Here is a 12,622-nt window from a genome sequence, read left to right as displayed (position 1 = left end):
TTTTTCAATTTCATGGAACTCTACCTTTTGGTTGATTTAGTCATGTAGGATTTATTTGCAAAAAAATATACTTTGGCAATACGTGCAATATTTGTATTTCCTCTGTCATAAGTTGGTCCTAACAAGCAAGTATTTGAAGTTGTTTTATTGGTTTGAGACTTCATTTTGTGGTTCTTCATTGAAGTGTGTGCATCACCTTTGCTTTTTGTAGCTTCATGTTGTGTCTAATTCAATTGAAGTTAAGACAACTATTTCCTGTGCAATGAAGATGGAATACTGTAACTTGATGTATTGGACATGTTTTTAAGATTGGTCTTGATTGTCATCGTGAAAGAAAATGTATGTAGATGTAGAGTTGGCTATTGCAATATGCTGTATTTCAATAGATCTTGTGCTTCATTTTAAGTGTACAATTTTGTTCTTTCTGATCAAAATTAATTATTTAGACCATTCTTTCCAATGAAGAATTGTATCATCTTATTGAATCACATTTAATTTTTTTTGTTTCCTTTTGGCTGAGTAGATTCCAGTTGTGCTATTAATATCTCAATATCCAAAACAAATAGATGGGAAACCAGTGCTGTTGAGGTTCTCCGAAGTTGTTAGTCTTTGCCATGAGTTTAGCCATGTGGTATGTTGATCTTTGTTAACGTTGCCTTTTATCTAAATGTTAAATTTTATTTACATATTTGATATATCTGTAATCATTGTTGCTGTATTTTTCAATGCTATTCTTAATTTTTGTATGGTTTGCAGTAATGCCTTTATCAATTTATTGGCCATTTTCCAGATATGCATGCCATCATTGAGCTTTATTGTCCATCTCGAATTAATACCTAATGTGTATGCCATTTTATCTATTTCCAAAAAAGATGCTAGATGTCATCAGAAAAAGTTCATGAAGAGAAGCTGGAATAATGACGTTTCTTTGAACGTACTATTTTTGAAACTAGGATGTAATAATGAATTACTTTAAATGTGTAATCCTCATGGATTTGTATCTATTGGTCTTAGCCAGTTCCTTTTGGCTTTTGTTATTTTAATCCTTTTTGTGAAATGAATTGTGATGCATTTATGAAATTGCGTGTCTAAATCTATAACTTCTCCCTCTACCATTTTTTGAGCAGTCACTTGTTTGCTCTTTAGAGTATAGAGAAATGATTTAGACTTGTTATACTAGTCTTTGCAACAATTTAAAACTTATTGATGGAAGCAATAGTTTCTTGTGTAACTACTTAATAGCTCATTTAAAGTCTAGATGGACGTATAAGCCATTGGCATCCATATAAAAACTATAATGTTGAACTTAAAAAGAATTCCATGAAATTGAGTGTTCTTGATGGCTTGCTATACTGATCCATACTAACCAATATGGGTCCTACCATACTGTCCTGTATGGGCATATACCGTACCATATTGGTAGGGTACCGAGACTCGGTATGCTCCTGTATTTAGTATTGGTACCAAGTTATGTATAGTATTGATTCTCAGTACAAGATGTATCAGTTGGGTACCGGTAAATGTTCTGGTGTCGATACTGCAAACATTGGTTTTCTCTATATATAGCTATGCTTATCATTTTTAGTAAACAAATATTGCATGACGTGACTCACCAATACTATCGTTAAGTGGCAGGTGAACCAAACCAACAACAAATAAGTTGTCTCAAGCAAGATGGTGGTGTTTGTTTAGCATTTTGATAAGCTTTTGTGAACTTACTAGTTGATAAAAACTCGTAAGTGATAAATTTTTTTAATAATGTTGCAACTTCACTCAACATTTGTGGAGCAAGCTTTTGGCCAACTTTAACTTTTAAAGCCTTCTTGAGACTTTCCAATCACTTCGGACTTGATGGAGATCTTCCAACATCCCTAATAACATCTAAGGGGCATCTTTGACCAATTATGTGCTACTTTCCTTTGGACTTGCTCGAAAGAGAGAAATGCAAGATTTTTTCCTGAACAAGACTACTTTAGACAAGGGAATTATATGCATTAGCCTAACTCTTTTCGAGGACTGGTCAATGTTGTGTAGGGAAAAGCTGCTTCTGCGTTTCTTTAAAGTTTTGATGTATTTTCTCTTCTTTTGTATTAGACAAAATCTAATCCTCGTCTTCTTTCTTCCATATTCCATGTGTAATTCTCTCTTCCTTTGAAAAAGTATAGGTGGCTTTGCCTCCATTTTCCTTGAAAAAATAAAAGCATTGTGTGCATGGCATACTAAGGCATGGCACCTCTACTGTGTTAGTGCATTCCTGTGATTGGTGTAAATGGAAGGTTGTATACATTATTTTATTACATATTTTAGACATTTATATGCAAAATTGAGGAATTTATTTGCAATAGCTACTTTTGATAATGGAGATTTACCTCAAGAAGTTGATTTGTGGTTCCATTTTGTCAAAAAACTAGTTCAGTGCCTGGAAGATATTGATGGCTTATCAGATCAAAAATGGTGTGATGGAAGAAAAATTTGATTCTGATTTTCAGTTTCTTCCAGGGAATATTGTGAGGGACGCTCATAGGCATGTGTTCCTTGGGGAGGTCTTTGGTACTTGTTTGAACGTAAGGTATTCTCTTAATAATCTAGTCACATAGTAGTTACTTAGTATGGTGATCCTTCTTACTATTGGAGCTGGATCAAAATTTAACACCTACATAATCTTCATACTTAATAAACCGAGACAAAATTTAATTGGGTATTTATATGGAAATGAAAAATAAATTCTCGTTGGGTATTATAACCGTTGTGACCGCTAATAATTAAACTATACCTCCATCTGAATTAAGTTATGTTGGGTGTGGAGCATCAACTAACACGAGTAATGTTGATAGATTTAAACAGGTCAGATTTCATGATCATATTCTAACAAACGATATCCGAAGGGATCTAAAGACATTAGCAACAGTCAACGTTTATTTTCCCTCTATTTTTCCCTTTCATTGGACTTGAAAATGATTACCTACATGTTATCAAAATTTTGGCAGCTGCAATGTATGATCATCTTCTGTTGAGGTTGTTACATTTGTCTGAGGCACCACATTAATCCCTCATTCTTGTAATACTTATCCATGACATTTAGCTGAGTCATGGAAGAATTAAATGAATAGGTCATACTAGATGACCGGCACTGTGTAAAAATACTTAACAAAAAAGAAGTACATTCCATGCTAATTCTTAATTTATATTTCTATGATAATATTGAACTTGATCATTCTACTTTCTTTCAAGTATTCTTTTCTCTATGCTGGAACCTTATTCCTCTTGATATCCAATAGCTACAAGTAGGATGAAGCATGCATTGCATAATGAACTATACTGAAAAATTCTAGCTGAAGATGTCAGTTGGGGGAATGACCACTACTTTCGGTTTTTGAGCTAGTAATACTCCACATAAGATGGATCATTTTCATTGTTTCCCTAAGCTTATTTGTCATCTTAATGCTAGACCAGAATCAAGGGGACAGGTTGTTACAGCCACTTTGACATTATGTATGCGACAAAAGAAGGTGAGATGTCTAAGTGCTTTTGCTTTTGAATCAGCATGATTATTTGTTTAGTGCATGGTTGCTAAACACATTGCTCTTGTTGCTGAGTCGGCCTTAGTATTCTCTACAGCAGTTATGTTTTATATCAGTGGTACCTTTCTAAATTAGCTGTTGTGGATGCTTGTCTTTCGCATAAATTTAACTTCTAGAGTCTTCATCATTTGAAATGGTGTTATAGCAAAAGATCTGCAGTTAGAATTTTAAATTCTGTTGTTAATATTCATGGCTGATGTATCTGTTGTGCATCTAAGCATTTGCTTTCTATATTGACCTTCTAAACTTAGGTATTGCATGAGCCTTGAATCGAGAAGCATGTGAATATTCAGATTTCAGTGTATCACACTTTGTATATCAATTATATATTGTTTCCAATTGTTGATTTTGATTGCTGCCTTGTTTATGTTGTTTGACTTACAATTAATGGCACATATACCATGACAATTTCTCAGGTCCATCATATATGCAGTCGAGCGACTTTTTCTAGGTTTTCTGCACTACGGGTCGAAGATGACTTTGTTGAAATTCCTGCTCATGTTCTTGAGAACTGGTAATTTTTGTTGGTGCCAATATTCTTTATATTGGTTCAATTGAATGTACTTCATGCTTAAAAAAGATTTTTCTCATAGGTGTTATGAGAGCATCTCCCTGAAAATGATGTCTGGTTTCCATCAGGTGACACATTTTACCCTTTCTTTTTCTTGAAATCCATAAATTTTGGCCTTTCATTTAATGTTTCATGCTCCTATTAAATGGTTGTACAAAAACTATCATTCCTTTGTAATTTCTATTGATCTGCTACTGGCATTTACACTCTTGACAATATAATGGACACAACACTCAAAATCCTTGGAATGACTTCAAGTTGAAGCGCATATTGATTAGTCTGATGTCCATATATTTTTCCTAATCATGGAAATATCAAGTTTATCATTTTCCACTTTTTTAGTTTTTAAACGAGATCGATAGGCCAATAAGGATTCACAAGTTGACCCCAAATAACTGGAACAGGGGATTTTTTTTAATTCATGGTTTGTTGACTTCAGTTTTAGCATAGTCAATGCATTTTTTTCTTTTTCTAGGGAAATATTGGAAAGTTACAAAGAAAATCTACCAATTTTATCTAGATTTTCAAATACTGTTTTGGGCTATCTTAATTTTTCATAGGCCAATCTTTCCTACTATTTTACCATAATTTTGCCTGAAACTAGAATTTAAATCCTTTTAAGTTGATTTGATGTCGAGATTAAATTACAATGGTTTCATGTGCAGTTTCTATATTAATGTCTACCTAAAATGTTCATTGTCTTCTAATTGATGTATTATTCCTTCCATCTTCCAAGATTTTTTCTCAGAGGTAACAAACGGTTGTAGAAATCTTATAATCATGGCCATGAGAATGCGTGTGGTGGGTGAGGATGATAATGAAATCCATGGAAGGTTAGACATCTAGTTGCTTATTAAGAATGGGAGTAGGATATTGATGAAGAAGAAAAACATTTATCGGTATCTGTAGTATATAGCCTCTAATGAATATTCCTCGATCCTTTCAAAATTCAGAATTTAGCATTCAGACTTTTGTCTACCATTTTGCCCTTCTGCTTTTCCTTAAATCCTACATGAGTCCATCCAACCAGGCACAATTGGCGCGAACTTGAGATTTGGGAAAGAATAAAAAACAACCATGCGATTCACATCTGCTGCCGGGCAAATGCATGTTCCCTATCCGGACTTGTGTGCATGGTATAGCTTCAGATTCATTTGCAATGATGGCCGTGCTCAAAGTGTGTGATCTCTTACAGGTGCTTAAAGTGTAAACTAAAGAGTGTGATCTCTTACAGGTGCTTAAAGTGTAAACTAAGATTCCGATTAGAGTTGGTGTGAATGATGAAGATGCATTCACTTGTCCACTTCCTTTCGCTCCTCTTTCCCTTTCTTGTTTGTCTGCTCTCTCTCTGATTTCTGGAAGCTGACTCTGTTTTCTCTAATAGTTCTTGCATATTCATCTTTCTATAGCTGCTATTGAATATGCATAGATTTGTTTAGTCTTTTGGTTTGAGAGACGTCATGCTGGGTGTGGGTAGAGTAGGGTTGTTGCCTCTTCCTGAGAGCTGGTGGATTAGGGTTGGGGCCTGTGCCTCTCCCTCCATGGCATGGAGCTGGTGGCTATGTTTTGTGTAGGGGGCTAGGGTGTGCATGAGTGCATGCTGCCCTTGGGCAGGCACTGAGGTTGATTGGGTTGTGCACTATGGATGGTCATGGTGATGAGTTCTTCTTTTGGTCCTTTAGCCCATCTGGTCTGTCGATATTTTCGGCATTTGGGCGGGGCGGTCCATGCATTGTGGTGGAGCACGCCTGCCACTATGTTAGAATTGGTATGTGGCTTACTTGCTGCCTGTTTGATGGAATGCTTTTGTTATTTTTTGCTTTTTCCATTTTCCTTTTTTTTTTTTGCCGACAATGTCATGAGTGTTGGGCATTGCCGCTAGTCTAGCTGTGGTTGATGCTAGTTGTTTTTACCGATAGCTGAGGTATAGGAGTTGGTGTCTTGGAAGATGTGCTGTGTTCTAGGCATGTGATGGTTGAGCGGCTTCTTGGGTGCTCCCATTGCCATCCTTCTGGCCTTGGTTCTGGGATGGTGCTGAGATTTATGATGAGACTGCTATGCGTTTTCCATTTTGGGTTTTGGTTGTCCCATTGCTTGCTTGGTAAAATTCTTTTGGGGTACTGCTGGTTTTCAGTTGGTTTCTTTCTTCCTTTGGTTCCCCCACTTGTCTTTTCTCTTTTCATTTGGGGGGGTGGGGGATTTGGGGGGGGGGGGTGATAATGCTGTCATGTTGGATGCTGAGGTTTCAAGTTGTGGTGGTGAGGCCTGTTTTGGGTGGTTCACTCTGCCTGTTAGGTGTTCAATCAGATGTTTTGAATAGTTTTCTTTTTTTATTTCTTTTTTTCCTTTTTTGGCCAGTGATATTGTTACTCGGATCTACTGTTGCCCTTCGTGGTTTTTGTTGTCATTCATTTCGTTTGATGTAGGGGTTTGGAGTTTTATCCTATTTCATCTGCCTGGTTTTCTTTTTCTAGTATTACATAGATAAGCATAAATAACCTGAATCCTTGCTTTTACTGCCGGAAAAAACTTTGATACGAAAATAGTAAGTACAGCTTAGTCCTTCTATTTGTTTAGTATTAATTTCAAACTTTCTTTTTAACCATAAGCAAGCCTCTTACACCAATCTATAGTGTTAATTCTTAAGAAGATCCCATCTTTCACGAATGCGTTCAAATAGAAGTCCACACTGAGTTAAAGGGCTTGGTAAGGTAAGTTTATTCACCACAAATAGACAGACAGTGAAATTCATACAACAAAATCGGTACAATCTTGTATAGGTTTAGTCATGTATTTGTTTTTCCTTTCCGGAAGAAAATTTAGTGTAATTCTTTAGGTTACGAGTGTATGGCTAATCTCATATTATTTCATGGTAGCAGGAACCTTATTCGTTTGTTACTTAGACCATGTTTGGGGGAGCTGTTGGCAGTAGAGTTGTTGGAAGTAGAGCTGTTGGAAGTAGAGCTGTCTGAAGTAGAGCTGTTATAAAAAGTTGTTTGCTGTTTGGTAACTACATTCGTAAAGTGCTGTGGTACTTTGTTTTGTGTTTGGTAAATAAACTGAGAAAGTACTTTTATATGACAAAATTATCATAAAGGACATTGCATAGTATTATACAACATAACATAATAAAACATAACATAAATTAATACATAAATATACGATATAATATAATATTATTGTAATATAAAATAATATTATGTTAATATAGCATAATAGTAATATAATTATTAGAGTAAATTAATATTTGGTAATATAACATAATATTAAATTATTTAACATAACATATTAATGTATTATGATATAATGTAATATATATTATATTTATAGTATAATACAATAATAAAAGTATAAAATATTATAATTATTAGTATAAATTAATTTCTCATAATATAACATAATATTAAATTATTTAAAATAACATATTAATGTATTATAATGTAATGTAGTATAATACAATATTTATAGTATAATACAATAATAAAGGTATAAAATATCATAATTATTATTATAAATTAATTTTCCATAATATAACATAATATTAAATTATTTAAAATAACATATTAATGTATTATAATGTAATATAGTATGATATTTATAGTATAATATAATAATAAAGGTATAAAATATTATAATTATTAGTATAAATTAATTTTTCATAATATAACATAATATTAAATTATTTAACATAACATATTAATGTATTATGATATAATATAATATGATATTATATTTATAGTATAATACAAAAATAAAGGTATACAATATTATAATTATTAGTATAAATAGTTTTCCATAATAATTTTTCGTAATTTTTCATAAAATAATTTTCCGCGGTCCAGGGGCTCTTCTTCGTGGTCCACGCTCGAGGAGGACCTCAGCGTGGGCCGCGAGGTTGATGATAAAAAAAAAAACAATAGATTGATTTTGGAAGGTATGGAAAAGGATTAAAATTTTTTTCTTCTAAAATGTGGTTCAAGAGATGCATACAAAAATTGAAAAGAAAAATACCTTTTCTTACGGAAAGGAGTCTGACGGCTTGGGTTCTTGGCTCCAGCAGATTTTTAGGTTTATAAAGAGATAAACTATGTAATTATGTTATTTTAATATGGGCATTTTTGTCAAAAATACAGCTTTCCGAAAAAGCTGAAACAGCTTCCTCCCAAAAGCTCCAAATTGGAGCTTCCTCCCAAAAGCTGTTTTCAGCTTCCCGCAAAAGCTGAAACATCTTTTTGAAAAAATTACCAAACAGTTTTTCATCTAAAAGTACTTTTGGAGGGCCAAAAAGTGCTTTATGGCCCTCCAAAAGCTCCCCCAAACAGGGCCTTACTCCATTTCAGAATTTCTTTCTTGATCATCAACAAGTTCCTGATGCTTTAAAATTCCTATTGAATTGAAGCATTTCTAATAGAATTACTAGCCATCAAAATCAACCCAACATACAGTATTGATTAGAGTTTGTACTGTTCTCATTTCCTGTGTTTTGAGATAAACATATCTCTTGTCTTGCATGCAGTTCTGTATCATATTCTCTTTGAAAGTTGTTGCATGCTTTTCATTGTACCATAAATAGTTCTTTGATTTTGCAATTGAGGTTATATGTGAACTGAAATGTTTCGAAAGGAACTCAGGGGAAACGTTTACAAAGAGAGATAATGTTCACATTCTTTATCCGTCTAAGCATATGACATATAAATGCACAGCTCATTTATATATATAGTCAGTGCATCTTACAGACTATATGACAATGCAAGTTACTTCTTAATCAACCGATTTATGAGATTTTATTTGAACCTATGTCAACAAGATTGTGTTGCACTTGTGCTATGCAGGATATCACAAAATCTGTCACAAGTGAGATGTGTAAATCCCTCAAGAGAAGGAGAGAGATGTTTTCTGGCCTTAAACTAAAGCAAGAAATTCTTCTTTGTAAGTGTTGTAACACTTTTGCATATGATATCGAGGATATCTCAATACTGTCACAGATGGGATGGGTCAATCATTACAGAGTAGGCGAGAATTTTTTAGGCCTAGAAAGTTGATTTTCTCTGCTTCTAAAATTTAATCTTTATTGCGAGTACATAGAATTAAAATACTAATGACTGCTAGAACGTGCATTTCTTTCATCTGATTTTGTTTACCAATTCTTTCGATCCAGAGTTTATTTATAGTCTTTATCGAAGTAATTATATTTTCTAATTTTTCTTTTTGTTGCCTCTGCGAGTTTTATAATCTTGAAGCTTGTAAATCATGGCTAGTGTAATTTACCTAACATGTCGTTGAATAGTACTGGTCCAGCATATCGAGTTGACCATGTCCAAAATCATAGCATATGCACATATATTGTTTGTTAATCCTATTTTTTGTATCACTGTGTTGTTGATGCCATATTCTCTTGAACTTTCATAAGTTCCTTGAGGAGTCCACCCCCCACTTTCCATTATGCTCTCCTCAAATACTTTTTTTCTTCCAAGGAAGATGTAAAAGCCAATGCTGGATTATGAATCAACAGCCATTATTCCAATTAGGTGAAATCGTTATTTTTCTACTTTAGTATTGTGGTGATAATTTGATTTTTACTCAGGTGTTAATCTAGCTTTCCATAGCTAGACAATGCATATTGAAATAAAACACCACATGCTATGTCTTCTTAGCAATTCTCCCAGTTAGCTTATCAACTTCTTTGATGACGCACTACAATGTGCTTTTTATATCAACTGGTCACATTTTCGACCCATTTATCTGTTGTTACTGTAATGGTATTATTGCGAGATGGCCTATAAATAGTTAGATTTGCTTTCTTATAAGTACCCTTTTGTTTCAGGGTTTAAGGCCTATTGTAAACAATACTTCTAGGATTTGCTTCCCATGACAGTGGATTAGCTGTTTTATTTCAACATTCTGACATTATCTTGTTTATACCGAAGATGAAATCATGATGTAAGATATGGAAACATCAAAAGTAGCTGAAAATCTCTTCCACTGCCCTTATCAGGCCTGGTTGATCAAATTATACATTCAAGTGAGAATGTGGACATAGTAGAGTTACTCAAGCATCTCCATCCTAAGGTATAGATCGATCTGCTTCTGTGTTGGGTGTATGTCTTTTCTGTTGCACTATATTGGCTGCTTCTTTCTAGGTAATGTTAGGAATACCGTTGTTGGAAGGGACCAACCCAGCATCATGTTTCCCTCGCATTGCTATTGGTTATGAAGCTGTCTGTTATAGTTACATCTGGAGTGAGGTTTGTGTTAATTTACATCTGTATGCAATTTAATGTTTAGCCATGTTTATCTTCTATTTGAAACTGATAGGAAATGACAATGTACTGCTGATTATATAGGTTTTTGCTGCCGATATATTTGCTTCGAAATGTCAAGATGATTTGCTAAACAAGTATGCAGGATTGCAGTTCAGGAATAAGGTAATAGACTCTTCTATATTTTTTTTGTTGAATCAAATTTGGAATAACTGTGTTTTGCCACCATGTTTTTGGTGACACCATTCTACGCTTTGTTGGATCTAATAAATGAATTACTTTTGAGAGAATTAACAGATCATGTTTTGTTTGGTGAGGTCAATAATCTGATTCCACCAATTAAACGTGCATGGGTTCTTTCTTTTAATTAATACAATCTGTAATTGAAGCAGTGGACTTGAAGCATTTATTGCGTACCATCATCATATGATGCAACATGCTGAATATGTAACTCCTTGCAATCTCAAAAGAGCCTGAGATGTAGACACCATATTCTCAGCTGTTTTTTCAGGTCTCAAGTCTTAAATTTAGCATTTTGAAACTTTTTCTCTGCATTCAAAATTTGAAAAATATGGGACAATTCAGACCTAACCTTCATCAAGTATAAGGTCTTGGATAAATACGAACATAAATAACATAGTGCTAGAAATTATGCACCAAAAGTTTCTGTTAAATCCAACATGTGGGCATCCTGAAAGAGATGTACTGAGCCGTTCTTTCAAGAAGGATTCTATGATGATATCAAAGTTCGCAAGATTAGTCATACACAGAAGAATCAAGTTTGGAGGAGCATTTTAGTGTGAAGGGGTCGCTAAAATGATGCTTGCTTTTGTTTTATCGTTAACACATTAGCAAATTTATCAAATGTGTCAATTTATTCTGTGATTGGATGATGCATGATGCGGGCATGATATTAAGTCTTTCAGATACTACAATGGTTTGTACAGTCCCTAAGGCCATCCGACAGCTTGCTCGTGGTACAAACCAGTACATGCTAATGATACTGTTAGTTATCGGAAAACACACTAGGTTTGCTCACCTTGTTCTCTGTACCAGATTATTCTGTATTTCATATTCTGGTTCGAAATGTGCATGCATGTGTCTACATGCATGTGGGTTTTGAGTCCCAATTATTTTCTTGGAAACTAGTGCACTGTGGATGCTTAACTTTATTCTTGCATATTCTCCAGTCTTGCTAATATTTATGCTATGCAGGTATTAGCCCCAGGAGGAGCTAAGGAACCCCTTGAGATTCTATCAGATTATCTTGGAAGAGAACCATCAATTCAGTCATTTGTTGAATGCAAAAGCAAGAATGATTTATAAAAGGGCATCTTACTTAATTGTGGAACAAAAATCATTCTAGAACCATATGTTACATTCATATATTTGTGCTAGGATAAAAGAAGTTTTGCACAGAGTATTTTCAATTTATTGGTTTGGAGTATTATTTTGCAAATATTTGCTAATCTTTTTATTGGCATCAAGCAAAAGAACATAAACTACAAACCAAACAGAAGAACAAAAGGGGTTGACGAATTGTCTTGATGAGATAGCCCGTATCAAGGTGAAGACATGCTGCTGTTGATTCGGCAATTCTGAAAAGATTGACCAGGACCCTGGAAAAAAAATATATATGCTCTAGATTTTGTTGGTATTGGAATGGACACCACTGACTTGTTTGTGGATGAGATTGTCTCCAACTGAGCCAGGGAAAACAGTGTGGTGTGAATGCACTTGGTTGTGGTCATGTGGATCAGACATCTGCTGGTTGGAGATGTAGGAGCATGCAACATTTAAGTGGTTGCTGTGAAGACAAATATCTCTGGACCGACTAGCTGTAGAACAAGACACCTGAGCATGGCACAGGAAGAGTTCTATTCTTATCTTTTGGTTGGTTTATGTGATCATTACGTCTTTGGGTGCATGTCAATGGACATTCCAACTCTCTCTGGAAGACTTGTTGAAACATGCGAGTAGCATCAGATTCTTGAGCTTTCTATTCAAAGATGCTGACCGTTTATATGCACCTTGTTTTATGTAGTTGCTGCTTTTGGGTGCAAATATGCTTCCTGATTTTTATTCTAGATGAAGATTTATCTCCAAGCGAGGTTAATGCCTATATCTAAGAGTATCGTTGCACATTAAACTTGCTTAGTTAGCTAGCTGTGCTTAACTGTGTTTTATATGCAACTGCCTTAATTGCTAAA

At 34.4% G+C, this 12,622-nt stretch overlaps 1 protein-coding gene across 3 annotated transcripts in view; it reads left to right on the top strand.

Annotated features, from left to right (window-relative positions):
* LOC103713620 (Zincin-like metalloproteases family protein) overlaps positions 1 to 11,871 on the top strand; it is a 46,282-nt gene extending 34,411 nt beyond the window's left edge. For 2 of the 3 annotated variants that reach the window (XM_039128349.2, XM_088706390.2), the window contains 8 exons: positions 524 to 631; positions 3,998 to 4,095; positions 4,175 to 4,220; positions 8,985 to 9,081; positions 10,148 to 10,221; positions 10,293 to 10,397; positions 10,497 to 10,577; positions 11,628 to 11,871. In XM_039128349.2, the coding sequence (XP_038984277.2) occupies positions 524 to 631; positions 3,998 to 4,095; positions 4,175 to 4,220; positions 8,985 to 9,081; positions 10,148 to 10,221; positions 10,293 to 10,397; positions 10,497 to 10,577; positions 11,628 to 11,738 (720 nt within the window). In that variant the 3' untranslated portion in view covers positions 11,739 to 11,871. Of the gene's footprint in view, positions 1 to 523; positions 632 to 3,997; positions 4,096 to 4,174; positions 4,221 to 8,984; positions 9,082 to 10,079; positions 10,222 to 10,292; positions 10,398 to 10,496; positions 10,578 to 11,627 lie in introns of all 3 variants that reach the window. The other variant, XR_005512587.3, reaches the window with a different exon arrangement.
* Positions 11,872 to 12,622: the final 751 nt, after the last annotated feature.

The sequence above is a fragment of the Phoenix dactylifera genome, chromosome 11 (genome assembly GCF_051530095.1).
Source record: "Phoenix dactylifera cultivar Ajwa chromosome 11, Ajwa_hap1_PhDact_Kaust_v1.1, whole genome shotgun sequence".
Classification (NCBI taxonomy): Eukaryota; Viridiplantae; Streptophyta; class Magnoliopsida; order Arecales; family Arecaceae; genus Phoenix; species Phoenix dactylifera.
This window is presented reverse-complemented; position numbering and strand designations above follow the sequence as displayed.